The 26,273-nt window shown below is 46.0% G+C and overlaps 1 protein-coding gene across 2 annotated transcripts; it reads left to right on the top strand.

Moving 5' to 3' along the window:
• The first annotated feature begins 517 nt into the window (after positions 1-517).
• KDELR2 (KDEL endoplasmic reticulum protein retention receptor 2) lies at positions 518-23,571 on the top strand. Of its 2 annotated transcripts, XM_054496168.2 has the most exons (5): positions 518-790; positions 10,369-10,469; positions 14,882-15,040; positions 18,352-18,604; positions 21,488-23,571. In XM_054496168.2, exons 1-5 carry the CDS (start codon positions 700-702, stop codon positions 21,520-21,522), a joined length of 639 nt encoding a protein of 212 aa, XP_054352143.1. In that variant the 5' UTR covers positions 518-699; the 3' UTR covers positions 21,523-23,571. The 2 variants fall into 2 exon arrangements, with proteins under 2 accessions (XP_054352143.1, XP_054352144.1); XM_054496169.2 differs by lacking the exon at positions 18,352-18,604 and having other exon boundaries at positions 562-790; positions 21,488-21,697.
• The last annotated feature ends 2,702 nt before the right edge of the window (positions 23,572-26,273 follow it).

Below are 26,273 nucleotides of genomic sequence, written 5' to 3'. Positions count from 1 at the left end.
CTCACTCGTCCAGGCGGGAGTGCAGTGGTACAATCATGGTTCACTGCAGCCTCGATGTCCTGAGCTCAAGCAATCCTCCTGCCTTAGCCTTTAAAATAGCTGGTACTACAGGCACGCACCATCAGGCCCGGCTAATTTTTTAAAAAATTTTTGTAGAGACGGGGGGTGGAGGAAGTCTCATTAGGTTGCCCAGGCTGGTCTCGAACTCCTGGGCTCAAAGGATCCTCCTGCTTCGGCCTCTCAAAATGCTGGGATTCCAGGCATGAGCCACCGCACCCGGCCTTCTCTTACACTTTTTCGTACAATAGGCCTGTAGAGCTCTTTTGATATGTGGGAGGAAAAAAAAATCCCCAGGGAGTGTTATTTCAAAAAAGTAAAGGAAACTGCTGGCACCCGAGGAGAAGCCGGAAACCCGGCAGGGAAAATTTGGCAGAGTCCGGGGTCTTCTTACAAGGGAGTCCCTGCGAGGGGCACTGCTGAGCCTGCGCTGGGGCGCGCTCCCTTTAAGGGGCGGAGAAGGGGCGGGGCCTGGCCCCGCTCTCCCAGGCTGCCCTGCGCGCGCGCGCGCCGGCAGTTCGGCCACGTCCCTGGCCACGTCGCGGGCGCTCTCGCCATCTTCGCCGCTTCCTCTCAGGGGCTGCCGCTGCCTGAGCCGCCCAGCCCCGGGGCCGCCGCGCTGCGCCGACCGCCGCCGCCGCCATGAACATCTTCCGGCTGACTGGGGACCTGTCCCACTTGGCGGCCATCGTCATCCTGCTGCTGAAGATCTGGAAGACGCGCTCCTGCGCGGGTGAGCGGCGGGGGAAGGCCCGGAGAGGCTCGGGCGCGGGGGCCGGGTCTCGCAGGGGACCGGCCGACCTCGGCCACCCCACGGCCCACGGGGCCTGCGCCGGCCCGACACACCCCCTCGGCCGGCCTAACGGGTGTCCGGACCCGGGGGACAGCGGCCTGCGGGCCCTCGGGGTGGGCTCCGGGCCGGGTGTCGCAGCGCCGAGCCCCGCTCTGCACTCGATCCCCGCGTGAACTTGAGCTGTCCGGGTGCACCCGGCTGCGCGGGGCCCTGCTCTGTCTGAAAAGTTGGCGTGGGGCGGGGGGTCCGGTAGGCGTGGCTCCTCCCTGGGCTTGAATGGGGGCGCTTCTCTGGTCGGGATCCCGCGTGGGGGTCCCGAGGTTGCAGGGAACCCGCGAATCAATGGGACGGGCGGGAGGAGGATGGGCAGGACAGTGGCCGTCTGCGCCTGACGTGGCAGCCCAGCCAGCTCGGGAGGTGGGGCGGGCGCAGGGAGAGGTCACCCGGCTCCCCACCCTGCCGGTGCAAGGCCGGGCTCTAGGTGTGGTGTAGTGGGGTCGGGTCAGGCCTGTCCTTAAGAGTTTTGTGGGCATCACCCAAGCCCTTTGGGTCCAGGATCACACCGCTGGGGAGGGGCTTGCGGGGAGGTCTTCAGTGATTTTCTTGGCGTAATTAATGCTGCTTTGGGAAACGATCTGATTTGTAAGTGCCTCCATCTAATAATAGGTTCTCTTAAAACTGCGGCGCCCGGGGACCGCCGAGGCCTCCTATGGGCTCCTGCAATTCCTCGCTCCACGTCACCAGTAAGCTGGCTGCTTCCCGGTTCAGGAGTACAGATTTCATGCAGGCACTGCTAGGAGGCAGTGAAAACAGTCCTTCCCAGATAATAGTTTTGGACTTTTACATTTCGTTAATTTTAAAGGTATAATAATTGAGAGTTTTTAACTTTTTTTTTTTTTTCTGGAGGCATGGTCTCGCTCTGTCATCCAGGCTGGAATGCAGTGTGTGATCACTGCTCACTGCAGCCTCTACCTCCCCTGGCTCAGGTAATCCTCCTGCCTCAGACTCCTGAATAGCTGGGACTCCATGCGTGCACCACCACGCCTGGCTAACTTTTTTTTTTTTTTTTTGCTATTTTTTGTAGACACAAGGTTTCACCATGTTGCCCAGGCTTTAATTTTCTTAAAAATCCCTTAAACTTATTTTTGATGCTCGGCAAAATAATTTTTGTTGAACTCAAGAACTTAATTTTTTCAGAGGCAGTAAAAGATGACCGTGAATTATCTGGGTGGCAGAGACTCTATTTACCTGATTTATTTCTAAAAATTTTGGCGTCTAAAGTCACACTTACATCTCTGACTCTGCTGTCTGCAGGCCTCGCCTATCTCCTTGGAACCTAACTGAGATCCGGGAAGTAAGCAAAACCAAAAAGACCTTTGAACAGTTAAGATGGGTGTTACAAAGTCCGTGTGCCAGTGTGTTTGACTTGGAGGTGATCTCTCAGTTGATACATAGTTCTGAGAGGCTCAATTGTATGATTTCCAATGACAGCAAATAACTGCAGCAATTTGGATAAGTGACGTTTAGGCACTTGCTGTATATCAAGTAGTCAGCCGAGTGGTTTATATGGCTTATCCCAGGTAGTCATTAAAATAACCTTAGGAGGGCCGGCTGTGGTGGCTCATGTCTGTAATCACAGCACTTTGGGAGGCCGAGGCAGGCGGATCACCTGAGGTCAGGAGTTCAAGACCAGCCTCAACATGGAGAAACCCCGTCTCTACTAAAAATACAAAATTAGCCGGGCGTGGTGGTGCATGCCTGTAATCCCAGCTACTTGGTAGGCTGAGGCAGGAGAATTGCTTGAACCTGGGAGGCGGAGGTTGCGGTGAGCTGAGATCGCGCCGTTGCACTCCAGCCTGAGCAAGGAGAGCGAAACCGTCAGTCAATCAATCAATCAATCAATCAATAAGAGCCAGGATTGAAGCACAATTAGTAACTCAAAGGATTGGATAAATGAATGTCTAAGGGAGCCTAAATAAACATTTGATACCAAACCACAATGTTTAGATCCTTTTTTGTTACACTCAGATGATGTTAGTTTTTTTTTTTGTTTTTTTTTTTAAACAGTGGGACCCGTGTCTCACTCTGTCCCCCAGGCTGGAGTGCAATGGCTGTGTCACGGCTCACTACAGCCCCAAACTCCTGGGCTCAAGCGATCCTCCCTCCTCAGCCTCCCGAGTGGCTGGGTACAGGTGTGAGCCACAGTGCCTAGCGATGTTACTTTTAATCTTTAGTTTTGCTTCAAAATCTTTGTGTGAGTCTCTTCATTTTCTTCCATATGTTTTTCAGAATCCCCTCCTCTGGCAAATCATTAAGCCTTGAAGTGTGCTGTGTCCTAAACTTTTATCCAAACTAAGATATTTGGGAGAATTTTGTGCAACTTCAGAATAATGATTTTTTTTCTTTCTTTTTTTTTTTTTTTGAGATGAAATCTTGCTCTTGTGCCCCAGGCTGGAGTGCAATGGTGCGGTCTTGGCTCACTGCAACCTCCGCCTCCTGGGTTCAAGCAATTCTCCCTCAGCCTCCCGATTAGCTGAGACTACAGGCGCTTGCCACCACGCTCGGCTAATTTTTGTATTTTTAGTAGAGACGGAGTTTCACCCTGTTTGCCAGGCTGGTGTCGGTCTCCTGACCTCATGATCCGCCCGCTTCGGCCTCACAAAGTGCTGGGATTACAGGCGTAAGCCACTGCGCCTGGCCATTTGTTTTTTACTATTCACTGTTTTCATTTGAGAGATTCAGGAGCATATAAGGAAAATATGAAATACTTCAGCTAAAATGCTAATGAAGGAAAAGAAATAGATGAGTTAACTTCGTGTGTGTGTGTGTTTGCCAAGTATTCCCAGGACATTATTAAATTGTTCTTGTTCTCAGACTTAGGATGATTTCTGTCCTGGTTTGTGTGTTTTCCTGATTTTAAGTAAATCACCCAGATCATTTATTCAGAATTAAATGCTAACTTTGACAACCTGCTTTATTTTTCCATACTAAATTATAAAAGTTGTTTAGAGTCTTTTGAAAGAGTAAGAATTTGATATGAGTTTCTCAAATGACTGGAATAGGAGAAACGTGCATCCAGATTGTGTTGCTCATTTTGAAAATACTCATACCGAGGTTCATTTTTAGGATTTTAGCACGGATTTTGAAAATGCTGTTTTAGTCTCGGAACCATGGTGCTTTTTACCCCATAAGGGTCAGGGATGAGGCTGACTCGTGTGGAAGCTGGAGATTCTGTGTTCCTCATAGTCAGATTCCAGAACAGTTGCCTTTAAGGACCGTTTTAAAGTGGGGGCAGTGAGTTGATCATGTTTGAGGCTGCCTTCTCTTGTGGCTGTATCTGCTATTGTCATTACAGAAGGGTGCCAACATGGAATGTGAGTTTCTCTTATTCTGAATTATCATTGCTCGATCCACAGTATGCTCAAGTTGTCACTTTATTTTTGTCCTAAACACTGACCTACATAACCTCGGAAGAACAAGTGGTGGTTTTAGATGAAGGGCTTCCTATTCAAATTTTCCTGTAGGCCAATGGTTATTAGTGCTGTATCTACTGTAGTGCTGTGTCTATTAGTAGTATGTATCTACTGTAGCTAGTGATCAGTAGTGTGTATCTACTGTAGCTAGAGGAGTCTTTCTGAGATCCACGACCCCGGGCCTTCCCCCTCTAGTCTCTCTCCTTCCCTCCTTCCCCTGTTGCTTAGATTGTTGTTAGCTGTTACGTAGGTTGTAAACTTTTCATCCTACCAAACCCCATACTGGAGCTTATGGTGTCCATACATTTCAGATATGGGACAGTTGATATTTTTGGAGTGATATAGTGGGTAAGATGTGGAGTACTCTAAGAAGTTTTTGCTTCACATGTGCAGCTCCCTCTGTAGCTGTTTCGCCTGTGCTCTTTTGAGTGCCAGTCTCTGAGTAATCATGACTCTCATTTATTGACCACCCACTATGTGCAAGGCACTGGCACACATTTCAGAGCAGCAGCTTGCAGCTGTTAAAAGTTTTTGTTCTCGGCCGGGCATGGTGGCTCACGCCTGTAATCCTAGCACTTTGGGAGGCCAAAGCGGGTGGATCACGAGGGCAGGAGATCGAGACCATCCTGGCTAACACGGTGAAACCCCGTCTCTACTAAAAATACAAAAAATTAGCCGGGCGTGGTGGCGGGCGCCTGTAGTCCCAGCTACTCGGGAGGCTAAGGCAGGAGAATGGCATGAACCCGGGAGGTGGAGCTTGCAGTGAGCCGAGATCGCGCACTGCACTCCAACCTGGGTGACAGAACGAGACTCCGTCTCAAAAAATCAAACAAACAAACAAAAAGTTTTTGTTCTTGGCCGGCCTTAGTGGCTCATGCCTGTAATTCCAGCACTTTAGGAGACCAAGATGGGTGGATCACTTGAGTACAGGAGTTCAAAACCAGCTTGGGCAGCATGGTGAAACCCTGTCTCTACGAAAAATACAAAAATTAGCCAGCCGTGGTGGTGCGCTGTGGTCCCAGCTACTCTGAAGGCTGAGTGCGGAGGATTACTGGAGCCCAGGAAGTCGAGGTTGCAGCGAGCCGTGATCACACCATTGCACTTCAGCTTGGGTGACAGAGTGAGACCGTTTCAAAAACAAAAAACAGACAGAGAAAAGTTTCTATTCTCAAGAAAGCTGCAATGTAGTTGAAATGATACGAAAATGTACAAAAGATGGCCGGGCATGGTGGCTTACACCTGTAATTCCAGCACTTTGGGAGGCCGAGGTAGGTGGATCACCTGAGTCAGGAGTTCAAGACCAGCTTGGCCAATATGGTGAAACCCATCTCTACTAAAATTACAAAAAAGTTACCCGGGCATGGTGGCAGGCGCCTGTAGTCCCAGCCACTAGGGAGGCTGAGGCAGGAGAATCGCTTGAACCCAGGAGGCAGAGGTTGCAGTGAGCCGAGATCGTACCACTGCACTCCAGCCTGGGCGACAAGAGTGAAACTCTTGTCTCAAAAAAATAAAAATAAAAAATAAATATTAAACTTTGCTGATGGACATAGAAGATGACCTGCATGTATGTTCATACTACGGTCCTGGAGACCACCCAGGAAGGCTGGTGAGGAAGCAAGATGACATCTCTCCAAATTGATTTCTTAATTCAGAATAGTATCAAAGCTAAAGACAATAAACTGAGTGAAATAATCTGTAATATACCTAAGTGACAAAACGTTAATATCTATAATAAAGTACTCCTACAAATAAAAACCCAGCTGAAAAATGGGCAAAGTTGGCAATTCACTGAAGAATAACGAAAGACCAATGAAGCATGAAGGGATGCCTAGTCTCGCTAGTAGTTAGGAATTTGAATATGAAAATAGCAGTGCAGGCCAGGTTTGGTGGCAGCGCTTTGGGAGGTCAAAGCTAAAGGATCACTTGAGGCCAGGAGCTTGAGACCAGCCTGGGCAACATAGTGAAATCCTGTCTCTACAAAAAAATGAAAAATTAGCTGGGCGTGGTGGCGTGTACCTGTGTCTTAGCTACTCAGGAGGCTAAGGAGGGAGAATCACTTAAGCCCCAGGCTGCAGCGAGCTGTGATCATGCCATTATACCCCGGGTTGGGCAACTGAGTGAGGTTCTGTCTCAAAAAAAAAAAAGCGGGGGGCGGGCAAGCAAAGAAAAAAGAACAGCAGTGCATACCACTGGGTAGGAAAATGTTGGCAAGGATGTGAAGAAAGGGTCTTTTCATTTGGTGTTAGTAGATACGTAAATTGGCATAGCCTTTCTAGGAGAAATTTGACAATATCACATTTTAAAATGTTCATGTCTTATTTTTGGTTTATGTGTTTTAATTTGCATTATTTGGGGTTATGGATTAAAATTTTTTAATTGATACATTATGATTGGATCTATTTATGGGGTACAATTTGATGTTTCAATACATGTGTATATTGTATAGTCTAATCTGGGTAGTTATTTCCATCACCTCATGTGTTTATCATTTCTTCATTCGAAAACTTCTCTTCTAACTATTTTGTAATATATAATACCTCATTGGGAAGATTGCTTGAGCCTAGGAGGTCAAGGCTGCAAACTATGATTGCACCAGTGTGCTCCAGCCTGGGCCACAGAGAGAGACCCCATCTCGAAAACAAAACAGAAAACAAAAGACATTTAACCTGGCCCAGTAGGATAAGACAAGAATGATGTTGTTTAATGACTGATTTCCATTTAACAAGTTGTACTCCTTAATATGGATGTTTGGTGTATTTGGTAAGGGGATATCAGTTTCAGAAACATTTACAAAAGTGAGTATTCTGGGAGAGCTTATTACCTGGTAACCTTAGCATGCTTTGATCTCAAAGTGGAGAGAAGCCGACTAGGAGCTGCTCTGGTTTAATAGCAGGTATTCTACTCCCAACCCCTCCAGGAGATTCTTGCCCCACCCCCTTCTGTCTTCAGCTAGGATTCCCATTTTCCTGTGAAGACAGGACAGTTTTGTTGTTTTAAAGGAAGAAGCTGCTACTTCCTAATCAGGATTTTGGGCTGAGGAGAACAGTGTGGGACCACGTTAGCATCCGCAGATTTCCAGCAAGGCTGTCCTGCGTGGACGCTACTCTGTGGACTGGCTGCAAACCACACACTGCCCTGTGCGCACCTGGGGCGCACCTGGGGCTCTCTTGCCCTCTAGCTAGTAGTAAATTAGGGCAGAGCCCTATTTACAGTCACAGAGACACAGTATGACCTGGACATTCTTCAGAAGTGTTCTCCCAAAATACCACGAAATGAGAATTTGCCCCCATGACATGAAGATAAAATGAATCCCATTTTCTTTTGTCCATTTATTCATTCAGCAAATATTTTCTAAGTCCTGCTGTGTGTCAGGGCCCAGTGTCCCGTGCAGGGAATACAAGATGGAATAAGGCATGACCCCAGCCTTTAAAGATCTTGGTATTGAGTGGGGTTTTTGGGGAGAGGAGAGGCAGGAACCACATCATCACAGTGTATTTTTATAAGTACTGTAATTGGAGCTAGGGCACCAGCTGGCATGAAGCAGTTCCCCTTATGTGCTTGCTGAATGAATCAACAGTCCCGAGGGAGGGTATCTTCAGAGATGACATCCTGGAGGAGGTGGGATATGAGCTGGGTCCCCACGGGGGCTGGTAAAGACAATATGATGGTCCCTGGTTTTCAGTATAGGAATGCTGGGAATGAGGACACAATTTCAAATCTGCCTGGCTTCCAAAGTTCTGTTAGAGTAAAACCCTTTCCCACAAAATTCACCTATCTGTATCCTGTATGTTTATATTTAAAATATTGGAAAGAACCATATAGGAAATAAGCTGGAAATTGATTTCTCAAGGCTTCAACAAACACCAGGTATGGTCTGACTGCTCCCTGTTATTTCTTCTTCCCCCTCTGAAACCTTCCGTTTTCTTGGTTAGCAGCAGCCTTGTTATTTCCCCTTTGGAACATTGATCTCTGTAGGAAGAAATAAGTTATCCGTTACTGGGGAAAAGACTAAGCAGAGCAGATTCACTGTCCGTGTCTCCTCCTTTGGCCCTTTGGTTTCTATTGATGGATCTGGAAGGGTGGCGTCAACATTTTTTTCCATTTCTATTTAGGTGTGTATGTGAATAGGCTGAGACTAGTTATTCATCTGAGAAAGTAACATTCTTACATTCAGGTTTTCAGTTTCAGCAAGCTGCAAGATGATTGTTCATAAAATATTGAAAAACAACATGTAATACAAAAATTAGCCAGGTGTGGTGGCACGCCCACCTGTAGTCCCAGCTACTCAGGAGGCTGAGGTGGGAGGATCACCTCAGCCCAGGGAGGTCAAAGGTGCAGTGGGCTGTACTTGTGCCACCACACTCCAGCCTGGGCAACAGAGTGAGACCCAGTCTCAAAAAAAGAAGAGAAAAATAATGTGCTTTTCACGTTCCAGAGGAGTGTTGTGAATGATTTGGGTGAAGTGACTTTTCTGTTAAATTCATACTTACTAAAATGTGTAGTGGTGTGAAGTTTGCAGTATATATGAGGGTGGGTGGGTTCTGACATTTAGTCAGCCTTCAGTTTCTTTAATGCATTTGCTCAGTCTCCAGCATCTGAAACCCATAGTTCGCATCCTTTGTCACATAAATATTTGGCCAAATATAGATGTCAGAAAAGCTGTGTGCACACCACATAAATGTCTAGCCTTCCTGGCTGAGTGTGGCTGTGCCATGCAGTGCTCTAGAGGTGGGTTGGGGGTTGGAGGTGGAAACACAGTTTCAAGGCTTTAAAAAAGACAGCTGCTTTTGAAAACCGGCTGTAGTTGTGGGTTCCTACCTTCATGTTGTCCTAGCATTCAGGAACATTTTTATACAAATACAATGGAATTTCTTTATTTTATTTTAATTAATTTATTTTTTGAGACAGGGTCTCGCTCTGTCACCCAGGCTAGAGTGCAGGGATGTGACCACAGCTCACTGCAGCCTCAGCCTCCTGGAGTCACGCAATCCTCCCACCTCAACCTCCCATGTAGCTGGGACCACAGGTGTGTGCCACCTTGCCTGGCTATCACTTTTTTATTTTTCGTAGAGATGGAGTCTGGTCTCAAACTCCTGGGCTCAAGCGATTCTCCTGCCTTAGCCCCTCTATATGTGGAGATTATAGGCATGAGCCACTATGCCCAACTGAGAGGGAAGCTTTAAAAATCTTAACATATCCAAGTAATTGCCGCTCTTAGCAAAGAAGTCACCATGGGAGGTGATGCCATTATTCCAGCGGGAGTTCCTGCCCAACTCTTAGCTGAGTTGGTGCTTCTCACTCTACTCCTCATCCCCCTTAATCACAGTAGATTCCATCTCCATTCTCAAAAGATTTCTCACCATGGAGATACTGTTTAACCATGCAAAGAAAGGGCCAGGCGAGGTGGCTCATACCTGTAATGCCAACACTTTGGGAAGCTGGGCCCAGGAGTTCAAGACCAGTGTGGGCAACATGGTGAACAAAAAATTTGTTTAAAAATTAGCTGGGTGTGGTAGTTCACACCTCTAGTCCCACCTACTCTGGAGGCCGAGGTGGGAAGACTGCTGAAGCCCAGGAGGTCAAGGCTGCAGTGAGCTTGATCGTGCCTCTGCACTCCAGCCTGGGCAGCAGAGGAAGACCCTGTCTCAGGGGAAAACAAAAAAGAAAAATCTGAATGTAAGAGACAAGTTATAACACCAAATGACAGCAGAATTATTGAGAAATTTGTTCCTACCTAAGGTGATATATTTGAGAAGTAAAAGGTTCGTTTGAATGATACACATCCTGGCATAATGAAGCCCCTTTCCTGTGGTCGCCCTTTATATTAAGACAGAAAAGCCTGTTAGAGCCTCCCAAAAGGAGCGTGTTCGGGAATGTGAAGGGATAGAAAAACTACAGCTGCTCTTGTTCATTCAGAGCCATTCCTAGACCTGGGCCTTGACCCCACGCGCCTCTCCTTCCCTGTCTGCACTCCCTGCACAGTGTGATCCACAGGAATCCCAAAGCTCTTCAGGCCCTTCTAATACTTCCCTTCTGTTTCTCTAGGTATTTCTGGGAAAAGCCAGCTTCTGTTTGCACTGGTCTTCACAACTCGTTACCTGGATCTTTTTACTTCATTTATTTCATTGTATAACACATCTATGAAGGTATGGTATGCCATCCACTGGAATGTATTTCATCTACAGTGCACAGGTCTATGGAAACTTAATTTATGTCAGCTGTGTATTTTTAATTAAAATGCTCCAAAAATAATGTCTTAATATGCTGTTCTTGACTTTAAAACTTTCAGACCACCTTGTACATATAACTTGGACTAAACGAGCTATCAGTAAGCATACATTTTTGGTTTCAAAACAGTAGTTAATTAAAATACTTTGAAGTTAGAACTTTTTTATTTTAGGTTCCTTAAGTATGATAAATCTAAAGCTCTTGATAACTCTGTAAGAAAGAGGGGTAACTATTATATTTTCAAGCCGTGGGAAATTACAGAGTCCCCAGAGAAATCCAGCAAGTTGGTACATAACAAGGAATGAAAGCAGGACTCCTAGTTGCAGTGTCTCATTTTGCTGCTGTATGAGGAACTCTCTATAGGCTTCTACCTTTTTTCTTTTCCACTGAGTCAGTTTTTCTTAAACTGTTGTGTGTGTGTCATTTTTATTACATTTGCCATGCTTAAATGATCTCTGTACCATCATTTACTTAGTAACGTATTTTTTAAACCTTTCAACTTGTCCTGATTATTAGTATCTGTAACACCTTTGTTGTCTTTCTTATATTTTGTTCTAATTCACATTAAAAGAAGTGTATAACTATTAAAATACAAAATGTTTGCACACCACCTAACACTTTGTGTACCACTGGTGGCACACACCCCATACTGGTGGAAGTTGTGGACTACGTGAGCTTCAGTTCTTTCACACAGTGTTGAATTTATGCTTGTGAACACCTACAGAGCTGGAAACTGAGGATGTGGCAGAAGATAAGCAGAAGTCTCTAGGCTGGTGTGGGAGAGTACACAGATCATGGCAGTACAAATGACTGCAATTTATGATGGGTGCTACAAAGGAAAAGTATAACAGCTGCGAACCTGTGGATATAAAAAAAATGAAACAGGCCCAGTAGCTCCCCGCCTGTAATCCCAGCACTTTGGGAGGCCAAGGTGGGTGGATTGCTTGAGCCAAGGAATCTGAGACCAGCCTGAGCAACATAGTTAGACCCCTGTCTCTAAAAAAAATAAAATAAAATACAAAATTAGCCAGGCATGGTGGCATACTCCTGTAGTCCCAACTCCTCAGGCGGGTGAGGTGGTAGGATCGCTTGAGCCCTGGAGGTTGAAGCTGCAGTGAGCCATAATTGCACCACTGCACTCCAGCCTGGCAGCCTGGGTGACAGAGCAGGATCCTGTCTGAAAAAAAAAAAAAGAACAGGGGCTCTCAGGATGTGTAATAGGAGTCTGATTTCTTTCTTTCTTTCCTTTGTTCTACAAATACTGAGCAGCTGTGCACCAGGCAGTATTCTAGGCCATTTGGTTATTAGCACACCCAAGGAAGTAATATTTCAACTGAATCCTATTGGTATGGCACCTAAACAGCCTCCCCCCAACAGTTTGTGTTCAAGAGCATTTTCAAAAGCACTGTTGAAAGGAGACAAAGCAGTATGCGAGTCTGGTCTTTACTAAAAAGCAAATTTGAGTCACTTATAATGGATTCTTCATTACCAAATGATGGGAACCTAGTATTCAGGAAATAATGAGCTTACTTAAAAATGGTTAGGTCCCCACTTGTCTAGGCAAGTTAAAACTGCAGGCATTAGAGGTGTGTGAGCAAGAATCCTCTCTCCCGCTCAGGATGCCCAGGTTTCAGAGGAATCCATGCTTGCTTGGTTGTAGTTTCTAAGCACAATGTCCTGAAAGTCTGGCGTGAGACCCAAGGTGCTCGTGTCTTTTTACTTTAATTTCTACGTGCTGGTGAGAGGAGAGAAGCAGCTGTTCTCCAACTGCTGCTAAGGCCTTAGTGGAAATAACGCCCATCAAGTTTTTATTAATGTTGAGCTGGCCACAGGCTAGGTCCTGGTGAGGGGCCTCTCTGCTGTGAGCCTTGGCTAGATGTGCTGAGGGGGCTCAGTGCACGTGTAGATGGATGTGTGTCTTGTTTATGCATGTAGATTTTGTTTTGTATTTATTCACATACATGTGTGAGGAGATCCAGACCATCCTGGCCAACATGGTGAAACCCCATCTCTACTAAAAATTAGCTGGGTGTGGCAGCATGCGCCTGTAATCTCAGCTACTGGGGAGGCTGAGGCAGGAGAATTGCTTGAACCCAGGAAGCGGAGGTTGCAGTGAGCCGAGATTGCTCCACTGCACTCCAGCCTGGTGACAGAGCGAGGCTCCGTCTCAAAAACAAAAAAAAGTTACACTTAACATATGACCCAGCAGTCCCACCCCTAAGTACATACCCAAGAGAAGTGAAAACTTAACATTCACACAAACACTTGTACGCAAATGTTCACAGCAGCTTTATCCACTGTCCTTCCAAATTAGAAACCACCTGTCCTTCAACTGGTGAGTGAATAAACAAACTGGTGCATCCATACAATGGACCACCAATGGAAGCAGCTATAAAAAGGAACAAATTATTAACACTAGGCCCTCACTTAATGTCATTGGTAGGTTCTTGAAGTGAAACAACATACACTGCGACTTGAAGTGAAACAACATACACTGAAGCCAGTTTTATCATAGGCTAATTGACATGAGTAAGAGTTAAGTTCCTACAGCATATTTCCGATCCCAAAAACACCACCAGACTTTTAAATAAAGACCCAAAACAGGTCGGGTGCAGTGGCTCATGCCTGTAATCCGAGCATTTTGGGAGGCTGAGGCAGGCAGATCACCTGAGGTCAAGAGTTCGAGACCAGCCTGACCAACATGGAAACCCCGTCTCTACTAAAAATATAAAAATTAGCTGGGCATGGTGGCGAGCGCTTGTAATCCCAGCTACTTGGGAGGCTGAGGCAGGAGAATCACTTGAACCCGGGAGGCGGAGGTTGCAGTGAGCCGAGATTGTGCCACTGCACTCCAGCCTGGGCGACAGCGAGACTCCATCTCAAAAAAAAAAAAAAAAAAAACCGAAACAAATGTGAGCTATACATTTATTTTTTATTTATTTATTTATTTATTTTTATTTTTATTTTTTTTTTTTGAGACAGAGTCACTCTGTCACCCAGGCTGGAGTGCAGTGGCGAGATCTCAGCTCACTGCAAGCTCCGCCTCCTGGGTTCACACCATTCTCCTGCCTCAGCCTCCCGAGTAGCTGGGACTATAGGCACCCACCACCATGCCCGGCTAATTTTTTGTATTTTTTTAGTAGAGATGGGGTTTCACCATGTTAGCCAGGACGGTCTCGATCTCCTGACCTCATGATCCGCCTGCCTCGGCCTCGCAGAGTGCTAGGATTACAGGCGTGAGCCACCATGCCCAGCCAACGTGAGCTATACGTTTAAGGAAGGTTAATAAAAGCAACATAATTATTTATCCAGTTTTTGGTGAATCAGTGCATGACGGTGGTCATAGTGGTGGTGGGTTAAATCAAGAAGTATATGTTTACAAAGCAAAAATTATAAGGAGTACCTCCTACTACCATAAAGTTCAAAAACAACAAATATAGCAGGCTCACTGAGTGCTTTTGTACTACATTGTTTATTGTGGTACATATGTATAATTATTGTATACTACTTTATGAATTTTTATTTTACCATAGTTTGTATTCATTTTCCAACCCACTTACTTCATTTCAGGGTCCCAGGTAGCCAGAGCCTATCCCAGCAGCTCAGGTTCAAGGCGCGAACTTTCCCCCAACTGCACAGGATGCCATTCCATCACAGGGCGTGCTCACCCACACCCACTCACACTAGGACGGTTCACACATGCCAGTTCACCTAACTGGCATCTTTGAGATGTAAGAGGAAACCAGAGTATCTCTGGTGGGAGATTCTCCAAGATTATATCTTGGAGAAAACCCACGTGGACCTGGAGAGAACATGCAAATGCCATGGATGGCGGCCCCAGCCGGGAACCAGTTTCTTTTCTCATCAGTGTTACAACGAAAGGATGTTATTGGCAGGCCTGCTATACACACAATAAGTTTGGTTGACTCTCAGATGCATTAGGCTAACTGAAGTTGGACTCAGAAGGCAACATACTATATGACTGCATTTATGTGGCTTTCTAGAAAAGGCAAAACTATGGACAGAGAACGTAAGTGTGATTGCACTGCAGGAGGTGAAGGAAGCATGGGGGAGCTTGACTGCAAAGGGGCAGCATGGCAGAATTTTGGGGATGATGGAACTATTCTGTGTCGTAATTTTGGTGGTGGTTATGCCTCAGAACTGAACACCTCCAAAAAAGAGAATTTTACTATATTTAAGTTTTAAAATTCCAAAAAAAAAGCTAAGGAAAAAAATCTTGCCTTTCCAAATACATGGGTGATTTAAAAAGCTGGGGGAGCTGGAACAGTGGCAAGGTATTGACACCTGGTGTTTTTTCTTTTGTTTGTAGGTTATCTACCTTGCCTGCTCCTATGCCACAGTGTACCTGATCTACCTGAAATTTAAGGCAACCTACGATGGAAATCACGATACCTTCCGAGTGGAGTTTCTGGTGGTCCCTGTGGGAGGCCTCTCGTTTTTAGTCAATCACGATTTCTCTCCTCTTGAGGTTAGTTTAAAAGGTTACTTAGGGCCAGGCGTGGTGGCTCATGCCTGTAATCCCAGCATTTTGGGAGGCCGAGGCAGAGTTCAGCCTCCACTTTGGGTGGATCATGAGGTCAGGAGTTCGAGACCAGCCTGGCCAACATGGTGCAACACCGTCTCTACTAAAAATACAAAAAATTAGCTGGGTGTGGTGGCACGCACCTGTAATCTCAAGTTACTCAGAAGGCTGAGGCAGGAGAATCGCTTGAACCCAGGAGGCAGAGGCTGCAGTGAGCCGAGATCACGCCATTGTACTCCAGCCTGGGTGACAGAGCAAGACTGTCTCGAGGGAAAAGAAAAAAGAGGTTATGGCTGGGCGCGGTGACTCACGCCTGTAATTCCAGCACTTTGGGAGGCCAAGGTGGGCACATCACGAGGTCAGGAGATCGAGACCATACTGGCTAACATGGTGAAACCCCGTCTCTACTAAAAAATTAAAAAATTAGCCGAGCATGGTGGCGGGCACCTGTAGTCCCAGCTACTGGGGAGGCTGAGGCAGGAGAATGGCGTGAACCCGGGAGGTGGAGCTTGCAGTGAGCTGAGATCGTGCCACTACACTCCAGCCTGGGCGAGAGAGCAAGACTCCGTCTCAAAAAAAAAAAAAAAGAGGTTATTTAGGGCTGGGCCTGGTGGCTCACCACACCTGTAATCAGCATTTTGGTAGGCCGAGGTGGGCGGATCACTTGAGGTCAGAGGTTCAGGCATTCAGCCTGGCCAACATGGTGAAACCCTGTCTCTATTAGAAATACAAAAATTGGCCATGCGCAGTGGCTTATGCCTGTAATCCCAGCACTTTGGGAGGCTGAGGTGGGTGGGACACGAAGTCAGGGGATTGAGACCATCCAGCTAACACTGTGAAACCCTGTCTCTACTAAAAATACAAAAAATTAGCCAGGCATGGTGGCGGGCTCCTGTAGTCCCAGCTACTTGGGAGGCTGAGGCAGGAGAATGGCGTGAACCCAGGAGGCAGAGGTTGCAGTGAGCCAAGATCGCGCCACTGCACTCCAGCCTGGGCAACAGAGCGAGACTCTGTCTAAAAAAAAAAAAAAAAACGAAAGAAAGAAAGAAAGAAATACAAAAATTAGCTGGGTGTAGTGTCGCACACCTGTAATCCCAGCTACCCAGGAGGCTGAGGCAGGAGAACCACTTAAACCTGGAGGCAGAGGTTGCAGTGAGCCGAGATCGAGCCACTGCACTCCAGCCTTGGCAACAGAGCGAGACTCCATCTAAAGAAAAAAAGTTAATTTAGTGGTCATGTCTGGTTATCTAGAATGGACCTATTTGCATGTTTGCAGATCGTGTAGGTTTTCATGGGGTTTTTTGTTTTATTTTCTGATTTGGCAAACTCTAGTGCAATGTTCATGACTGGTGTAAAAAATCGTAGATGAGAATTAAGCACCCACATATTTAGGTGTCTGCTGACAGCTTACTGTCTGATTCATTTGAAATAGAAACTTGAAACTGTATTTCATTATCTTGACTTCTGTGGTACCAAACACAGAGCCCTGCCTGTCCCAGTGTGGGAAGAACAAGGTCTCCCTCTTGTAGCCCACATTTTGTTTCCTTTTCATGTACAGATGTGCACTGATGTCATGTCTGTGACCCTGCTTAGCAGCACTGTGCACCTCTTGCCTTTAGGAAAGGTGGTTTGTGGTGCCCCTAGTACTGTGCAGTGAGCTGATCTGCTCCCGAGTGCCTCTTCTTTCCCTGCTGAACAGGCAAACGGTGCTGCTCCACATCCTGGGGCCGATCAAGTCACTGTGCTACCCTGGGTGTCTGATGGGTGCTGGGAGCGCCTGGACTTTTCTTTTTTTTTTGAGACAGAGTCTCGCTGTCACCCAGGGTGGAGTGCAGTGGCATGATCTCGGCTCACTGCAACCTCCGCCTCCTGGGTTCAAGCGATTCTCCTGCCTCAGCCTCCCGAGTAGCTGGGATTACAGGCACCCACCATCATGCCTGGCTAATTTTTGCATTTTTAGTAGAGACTGGGTTTCACCATGTTTTCCAGGCTGGTCTTGAACTCCTGATCTCAGGTGATCCACCTGTCTCGGCTTCCCAAAGTGCTGGGATTACAGGCATGAGCCACCACACCCAGCCACACCTGGACTTTTAAAACACTCAAGGACCCTCTGAAAGTCCTTCTGTCATCATCGTGAATAAAGTCATACGTTGGGCAGAGAATTTCCATAATTACAATTCTGACTTCTACCCCTTTGATTTAACCACACCAGAAAGCTTAAGGAATAAGAAAAATAGTGAAAATATTTCAGTTGTCTGGCAAGATCAGTCAGTGAGGAAAAACAGCAGTGAGGAAGTGGAAGGAACTTATCAATTATCAGTATTGTCAATCCTGGCGGAAAGCAGGGTTGATTTGGTATCCCAGATCTGGAGCAGGATATGCTTGTCCAGGAGAAGTGTCTGTATGTAGATTCATAGAAAATTGAAGAGGGAAAAATAAACCTGGAGAGACAAGGTGATGAAAATTCAAAGAGGTAGAGGTGTCCAGGTTACCCAGCTTGTCACACTGGCACTGCCTTGCCTCTTAAAGGTTGCTTAAGTTTCTGTGATTTATGCCAGGAGTCCTCAACCCCTGGGCCACTGACTGGTACTGGTTCGTAGCCTGTTAGGAACCAGGCCACCCAGGAGGAGATGAGCCGTGAGTGAGCAAGTAGAAGCTTCATTGTATTTACAGCCGCTCCCCATCACTCACATTACTGCCCAAGCTCCACCTCCTGTCAGATAACTGGCAGCATTCAATTCTCATAGGAGCATGAGGCATTCAATTCACATAGGAGCACGAGCCCTATTGTGAACTGTGCATGTGAGGGATCTAGGTTGCATGCTCCTTATGAAAATCTAATGCCTGATGATCTGTCACTGTCTCCCATCACCCCCAGATAGGACCGTCTAGTTGCAGGAAAACAAGCTCAGGGCTTCTACTAATTCTGCATTACGATGAGTTGTATAATTATTTCATTGTATATTATAGTAATAACAGAAGTAACGTGCACAATGATTGCAATGTGCTTGAATCATCCCGAAACCATCCACCCTGCTGGTCTGTGGAAAAATTGTCTTCTATGAAACCAATCACTGGTGCCAAAAAGACTGGGGACCACTGGGTTATGCAGTTGCCAAGCTGTTGTTCTATTTTGGGCCGACACGCCCCACTCCCCACTCATCTTAAGCTGCTTTGTGGTAAAGAAAGCAAGAGTGTTTCCTCTGAGCTCCTGGTTGGCAGTGGGTCCTGATGGAAGCTTGCCATTTCTCTTCCAGATCCTCTGGACCTTCTCCATCTACCTGGAGTCCGTGGCTATCCTTCCGCAGCTCTTTATGATCAGCAAGACTGGGGAGGCCGAGACCATCACCACCCACTACCTGTTCTTCCTGGGCCTCTATCGTGCTTTGTATCTTGTCAACTGGATCTGGCGCTTCTACTTTGAGGGCTTCTTTGACCTCATTGCTGTGGTGGCCGGCGTAGTCCAGACCATCCTATACTGTGACTTCTTCTACTTATACATTACAAAAGGTATGTTGGGTGCGACCTGCGTTCTTTCTAGAGTCACGTATTCTTTTAGGAGTGCCCTTGCCCAGCACTCTTCTAACCTGGCACTTTCTCATAAACTGGCTCCAGAGAAACACTTTCGTGATTGGCCAATAACATTCTGGATCAGGATGTTGTCTTTTTAAATATAAGAACCCTTTTTCTTTTGCAATAGCTTTTCCTAAAGTGACACATTTTCATTGTAAAAGATTCTTCTGGTGTTTCAGTAAACATTAACACCAGATACCTCTCTATGCATACACAGACACATGACTTAAACTGTACATGCTGTTCTGTACACTGCTTTTATCCCACTCACATTTTTCATATCACTAGAAATCTACATAATTTTCAGTAGCCACAGAGTGTTTCATTATGTGCATGTACCATAATTTATTTACCCAGCCCCCATTCATGGGTGGTCAGGCTGTTACTGGTTTGCTGTTAAAATCCAGTCATTAAATCAGCATCCTTGTATATATGTATTTTTGCATTTGTATGAACCTAGGACATGTGAACTTTACAAAAATTTGATGAAAGCTATCATCCTTGTTCAGAAAAAAAAAAAAAACATATTTATGCCAGGTGCAGTGGCTCACGCCGGTAATCGAGCACTTTGGGAGGCCGAGGCGGGCGGATCATGAGGTCAGGAGATCGAGACCATCCTGGCTAACACGTGAAACCCCGTCTCTACTAAAAATACAAAAAAAAATTAGCCAGGCGTGGTGGCGGGCGCCTGTAGTCCCAGTTACTCGGGAGGCTGAGGCAGGAGAATGCTGTGAACCTGGGAGGTGGAGCTTGCAGTGAGCCCAGATTGCGCCACTGCACTCCAGCCTGGGTGACAGAGCGAGACTGTCTCTCAAAAAAAAAAAAAAAAAAAAAGGATATTTATGCATATGCACCCAAATGCATGCATATAGTTTTGAGGGGTTCAGGAGCCCCTGAAACCCAACCACAGATCCCAGGCTAAAAATCCAGCTATACAATAAAATTCCTAATGGTGGAATTGCTAGGTAAAAAGCATATATAAGTCGGGTGCGATGGCTGACACCTGTAATCTCAGCACTTTGGGAGGCCGAGATGGGTGGATTGTCTGAGGTCAGGAGTTCGAGACTAGCCTGACTCACATGGCGAAACCCCATCTCTACTAAAAATACAAAATTAGCCGGGTGTGGTGGCACATGCCTGTAATCCCAGCTACTTGGGGGGCTGAGGCAGGAAAATCTCTTGAACCCGGGAGGCAGAGGTTGCAGTGAGCTGATATCACGCCATTGCACTCCAGCCTGGGGAACAAGAGCAAAACTCTGTCTCAAAAACAAAAAAAAGAGCATATATGTCTTATCTCTTTCTTTTTGTTTTTTTTTGAGAGCGAGTCTCTCTCGCCCAGACTAGAATGCAGTGGCTTGCTCTCAGCTCACTGCAACCTCTGCCTCCCAAGTTCAAGCGATTCTGCTGTCTCAGCCTCCCGAGTAGCTGAGATTACAGTCGCGCACTACCACGCCTGGCTAATTTTGTTTTGTTTTGTTTTGAGATGGAGTCTCGCTCTGTCACCCAGGCTGGAGTGCAGTGGCACAATCTTGGCTCACTGCAACCTCCACCTTGCAGCTTCAAGTGATTCTCCTGCCTTGACCACCCTAGTAACTGGGATTACAGGTGTGCACCACCACGCCTGGCTAATTTTTGTATTTTTAGTAGAGACGGGGTTTCACCATGTTGGCCAGGCTGGTCTTGAACTCCCAACCTCGTGATCCGCACACCTCAACCTCCCAAAGTACTGGGATTACAGGCGTGAGCCACCACACCTAGCCTTTTTTTTTTTTTTTTTTTTTTTTTTTTTTTTTTGAGACAGAGTTTTGCTCTTGTTGCCCAGGCTGGAGTGCAATGGTGCAATCTTGGCTCACTGCAACCTCCACCTCCCGTGTTCAAGCGATTCTCCTGCCTCAGCCTCCTGAGTAGCTGGGACTACAGGCATGCACCACCACGCCCAGCTAATTTTTGTATTTTTAGTAGAGATGGAGTTTCTCTATGTTGGTCAGGCTGGTCTTGAACTCCCAACCTCAGGTGATCCGCCTGCCTCAGCCTCCCCAAGTGCTGGGATTACAGGCGTGAGCCACTGTGTCCAGCCTAATTTTTGTATTTTTATTAGAGATGGTGTTTCGCCATGTTGGCCAGGCTGGTCTTGAACTCCTGACCTCAGGAGATCCGCCCACCTCTGCCTCCCACAGTGCTGGGAGTATAGGTGTGAGCTACCTCACCCAGCCATCCTTTGTGGGGTTTTTTTTTTTTTTTCTTTTTAAAGAGACAGGGTCTTACTCTGTTACTCAGGCTGCAAGAATGCAGTGGTGTGCTCCTTCCTCACTGCAGTCCCAAACTCCTGGGCTCAAGAAGTGATCCTCCCTACTCATCCTCCTGAGTAGCTGGGACTACAGGTGCATGCCACCACACCTGGTTCTTTTAAAAAAAATTTTTTTATAGAGATGGGGTCACTCTCACTTTTTTTGCCCAGGCTGGTCTTGAACTCCTGGCTTCAAGGGATCCTCCCACCCTGGCCTGCCAAAGTACTGGGATTAGAGGCATGAGCCACTGCACCCGGCCTTTATGTTTTAGTACCCAGAATTTCATAGGCCTCCCTACATAAGCTATATTTTACTATATATTGATTGGGGTGAAAGTCATAATAACAAAAAGCCACTATGAATTTAGTGGCACTTTCGATCAAATTTGTATTTTTAAAATACAATTGCTAATTTCCTATACCTTACTATGTAGAATCGTGTGTGTGGGAGACTTCTAGGAATGGGAAGAAGGAAGCTAAGTTTGTCAATATCAGTAACCTTTTGTTTTCTTTTCTTCTCTTTGAAATTCTAGTACTCAAGGGAAAGAAGCTCAGTTTGCCAGCATAAGTGCCAAAGACCATCACCAGCATCTGTCCTTCAGGGTGCTCGGACAGAATTCTTACCACAGCAAAGGCATAAGATGCTTGATACGGAAAATCAGAAACTTAACTCTTTTGTTGCAGATAGTCATCAGTGGCTCTGTAAAAACGCAGAGGAAAAGAGCCAGAAGGTTTCTGTTTAATGCATCTTGCCTTATCTTTTTTTATTACTGTGTACAAAGATTTTTTTACACAAAGAAACTTAATGCTGTATTAATAAATTCAGTGTGTAGCTTCAATTGGGATAGTTCCAAAAGTGAAGATTTTGTGAGGAATAAGTGCAAACTTTTTTTTTTATTTTAAAAAAATTCTTTGAAACTGTTGAGTCTTTGTGTCTGCAATGAAATTGTACTCCTTGACAGTTGGTAGATTATATATTCTTCCATCCCTCAAACTTGCATTCCACTATATTTATTTTTTGGCAAAAGATGAGCTGTATTTGTTTGAAATCTGAGACACTATGTTCAATTGGATGTATCTGTTCAAATTTATTCCCACGTGACGTGGAAGTCCTTCGTTGGATGTCACAAACACTACATTTAAGGTTGGTAAGGATGACTTGGAGGTCCACGGTTTTCATTACCAACATTTTAAGATTCTGAATGTCGATGGAGTCTCACTGAAGAGTCACCAAAGGTGCCTGCCCTCCTCCCCTGCTGGGAAGTGTCAGTTGGAGACTGTCCCAAGGGTGCTGAAGAATCCAGTGGCAGGGTTTCTGGCTGCTTTCCATCTGAGTGTGGGACGGGAGGGGTGTTCATGATCATTTGGATATAGCAATCTACTCTGAGAAATGGAACACAAGGAGTTACCTATCACTTTCACTTACAATTCCAAAAGATGACTACAGCCATGTCCATGCTCAGATTCAAACAGTTTTCCATATCACTTTTGGGTGGTAAGATGATTTACAATTTTTTTTTAATTGGCAGCACCACTAACCATTCCTTACATTCTTTTGTGTGTGTGTGGCTTTCTTTTTATTTAACCCACAGCCGACATCATAGTTTCTTGATTTGTTTTGTTTTACAGAGCTGTTGCATGACTTATGTTACCATTCTAAAAAACACTATATTAAACATAGAATAAATTGTCTTTTTATGAATGAGGCTTTTTGAACATCCTGTGTTGGGATTTTTTTGTTTTTCAATTGGCAACAAAAGCTCTGTAGGGCTGCAGACATTTAAAGTCCACATAATCATCTGCAAGACATTATGTATTTTGTGGAAATACTAGAATTTTTTTCCTGATTTTGCCATTATATGGATTTGCTATTTTTTTGATTAATGCAAAAGTATATGACTTTGTTTTTTATGTGATACACCATAAATATTAAAGTGTTGAATACTAACCGTGCTGAGTACAAGAAGGATGTAGTATTTTTGCTTTCTGCATTACAATGTCTTCTGGAGGAAGGGAGCAGGATGGGTTTCATTTGTATCTAGTGTGTGTCTTAACATCTTTCTAAATCGGCAGTGTAACTGCACAGTTTAACTTCCTGTCTGTCTCCCTCATTTTACTTTTCCCTCCTTGCTTTATGTTTTGGCTTTTGTGTATCAGAGCATCTTTCTTTGCAGCATCCTAGTCTTGCTTCAGTTTCTGTGGTCTCTTTTCATCCTCCTTGAAGATTCTGAGTGTGGAAGGAGGCTGGGAAGTCTGCAGTAGGTGAGCAGACCTCTTGCTGCCCAGCCCAGGGTGGGTGGGGCGCACACCTGTCTTTGTGCATGCAAATCCGACACACCTGGCGCATCCTCTGGAGAGCACAACGCATGGAAAGGTCTGGAAGCTCTGCGTAGCGATGCCTTCTGCAGTCATCCTACCCAAGTAAAAGTAACTTTGGCTATGTTGTTACCACCGTTTTGGTCACCCAGGAGGACATCTTAGCAAGGGTGCCTGCGAGGGAGTGTGGGACTGGGCCTCATCCTCGCCGGCATTGGAAACCAAGGCCTTGTATGCCACGCCTTATGAAGCACTGTTTCAGTTACTTTCACTTCCCGAATAAAGGTTACCAGGTAATTAATATTTTTATTGAGGTGTTTATTTGTGAAACACACAAATAAAGTTCAGAGATTTGCCCAGTAACTGATATGATAGGAAAAGCTGCTTTCCAGCCAGGCCTGGTGGCTCATGCCTACAATCACAGCACTTTGGGAGACTAAGGCAGGAGGATCACTTAAGGCCAGGAGTTTCAGACCAGCCTGGGCAACACAGCAAGACCACATCTCATTTAAAAAACTAGTAAAAATGAAAATTTAAAAATAATAAAAGGCTTCTGTCCATTGGCTCCTTAACAGAGACCAATCTATTCCCCTGTCCAGTTCAATCACAAAGAAACTTTGTCTGAAGAAGTTTGCCTGCTTCCTCACGCTCTGGCTAAGAGAAGAGCAGGTGGAGAAGTGGTTTTAATGGAGATCATAGTGATGTATGGGAACCCTAAGTAAGAAAAGCACATGCTTTGGGCCCAGGCATGTGTTGAGGCTTGGCTCGCTCACTTGTACTCCCTGGCCCCGGACTTCACGTGAGCCTCACTGCCTCCAGTTACATAGGTAAACTGCCGGGGATTTCTGTGCGGTTTAAATGAGCCGCTGTTGGCAAAGCTCACAGCCGGAGCTTGGTACACATACAGTAATCATATTTGCCCCTCCTGACTTTCTGCTTAGTTTGTGACAGCTGCTTCAAAAGCTGGTTGGAAACTGGTTCTGGCAGGAGTCCCTCTGACTCGTTTGATATGGGTCAGTTTTGCCAGAAGGTTCACAACCCTTGTTAGGCGCAGCGGCTCACGCCTGTAATCCCAGCACTTTGGGAGGCTGAGGCGGGCGCATCTCTTGAAGTCAGGAGTTTGAGACCATTCTGGCCAACATGGTAAAACCCCCAGTTCTACTAAAATTAAAAAAAATAAGCCGGGTGTGGTGGTACACACCTGTAATTTCAGCTACTCGGGAGCCTGAGGCACAAGAATCGCTTGAACCTGGGAGGCAGAGGTTGGAGCTGCCGAGATCGTGCCACTGCACCCCAGCCTGGGCAACAGAGAGACTGCATCTCAAAAAAAAGAAAGAGCCGGGCGCGGTGGCTCTCGCCTGTAATCCCGGCACTTTGGGAGGCCGAGGCAGGCGGATCACGAGGTCAGGAGATAGAGACTATCCTGGCTAACACGGTGAAACCCCGTGTTACTTTGGGAGGCTGAGGCAGGAGAATGGCATGAACCCAGGTGGCAGAGCTTGCAATAAGCCGAGATCGCGCCACTGTACTCCAGCCTGGGCGACAGTGCAAGACTCCGTCTCAAAAAAAAAAAAAAAAAAAAAAGAAACAAAGAAATTGACTGCTAGGTACCTTCCAAAAGCAGCCACCCATCTGAGGCTTGTTTGATGGGATCTGCGTGGGTTTTTTCTGTGTGCCTCCGTCCTCTAGTGGCCAGATGTGGAATTTCCAAAAACCAGAGCTCTGCCCAGTACCACCCAGCCATCCTCACAACTATCCAAGTTCCAGAATCTGTAGCCTGGAATCTGCTGGAGGTGCTGTGGGTGTTTCTCTAGTTTCAAAACAATTCCCTTTGTCCCTGCACTTTAAAAGCCATTTGCAGCATAACATAGTACATATCCTTTTAAGCAATGACAAGGGTACTTTCTTACAATATTAAAATACTCTGTCCTAGTTTCACCTTGGGCACTTAAAAGGTGAGAGTCACCTGGCGTGGTGGCTGACGCCTGTAATCCCAACACTTTGGGAGGCCGAGGTGGGCGGATCACCTGGGGTCAGGAGTTCAAGACCAGCCTGTCCAACATGGTGAAACCTCGTCTCTACTAAAAATATCAAAATTAGCCTCCCAGCTACTTGGGAGGCTGAGGCAGGAGAATCGCTGGAACTCGGGAGGCGAAGGTTGCAGTGAGCCGATATCGTGCCACTGCACTCTAGCCTGGGCGACAGAGCCAAGACTCAGTCTCAAAAAAAAAAAAAAAAAAAAAATGCCAAGAAAGCCCATGAAGAATACTCTGTAATTTGCAAATTCTGAAACTGACTGAAAGAACAAGCAAAGAAGAATATTAAGGGTATTTTATTTTTCCCCAAAATTCATGATGGGATAAATATGGCAGGATGTTATTCTGTGTTAAATCTACACAGTGGGCCCTTAGGTGTCAGGCATCTTCTATGTATCTGAAATATTTCCATCATTTCAAAAAAGTCATTATGAGTCACTTTTGTAAGAGCTGTGCTTTGATCTGGATAGTTCATCTGGGAAATAAGAGTTTCTTAAAGATTTTTTTTTGTTTTTTGAGACAAAGTCTCACTGTGTGGCCCAGGCTGGGCCACAAATTTTCTTAAGAAGTAAAATTTCGGTTGGGCCCAGTGGCTCACGCCTGTAATCTTAGCACTTTGGGAGGCCGAGGCAGGCGGATCATGAGGTCAGGAGATAGAGACCATCCTGGCAACGCAGTGAAACCCTCTCTCTACTAAAAATACAAAAAATTAGCCTCGTGTGGTGGTATGCACCTGTAGTCCCAGCTACTTGGGAGGCTGAGGCAGGAGTATCACTTGAACCCGGGAGGCGGAGGTTGCAGTGAGCCAAGATCCCACCACTTTAATCCCTACACTTTGAGAGGCTGAAGTGGGTGGATCACTTGAGGCCAGGAGTTCCAGACCAGCCTGAAACGACATGGTGAAACCCCGTCTCTACTAAAAATACAAAAATTAGCCAGGCATGGTGGCATGCGTCTGTAATCCCAG

This window comes from Pongo pygmaeus, chromosome 6, assembly GCF_028885625.2.
Source record: "Pongo pygmaeus isolate AG05252 chromosome 6, NHGRI_mPonPyg2-v2.0_pri, whole genome shotgun sequence".
NCBI classification, from domain to species: domain Eukaryota; kingdom Metazoa; phylum Chordata; class Mammalia; order Primates; family Hominidae; genus Pongo; species Pongo pygmaeus.
Note: the sequence above shows the minus strand (reverse complement) of the source record. Positions and strands in the feature narration are given on the sequence as shown.

Bases quoted from the DNA above. Each gene is read 5' to 3' on its own strand.
- KDELR2 (XM_054496168.2), top strand. From the start codon at position 700: ATGAACATCTTCCGGCTGACTGGGGACCTGTCCCACTTGGCGGCCATC. The intron at 15,041-18,351 runs GTTAGTTTAAAA...TTTCTCTTCCAG, and splicing joins ACGATTTCTCTCCTCTTGAG to ATCCTCTGGACCTTCTCCAT. The intron at 18,605-21,487 runs GTATGTTGGGTG...TTGAAATTCTAG, and splicing joins CTACTTATACATTACAAAAG to TACTCAAGGGAAAGAAGCTC.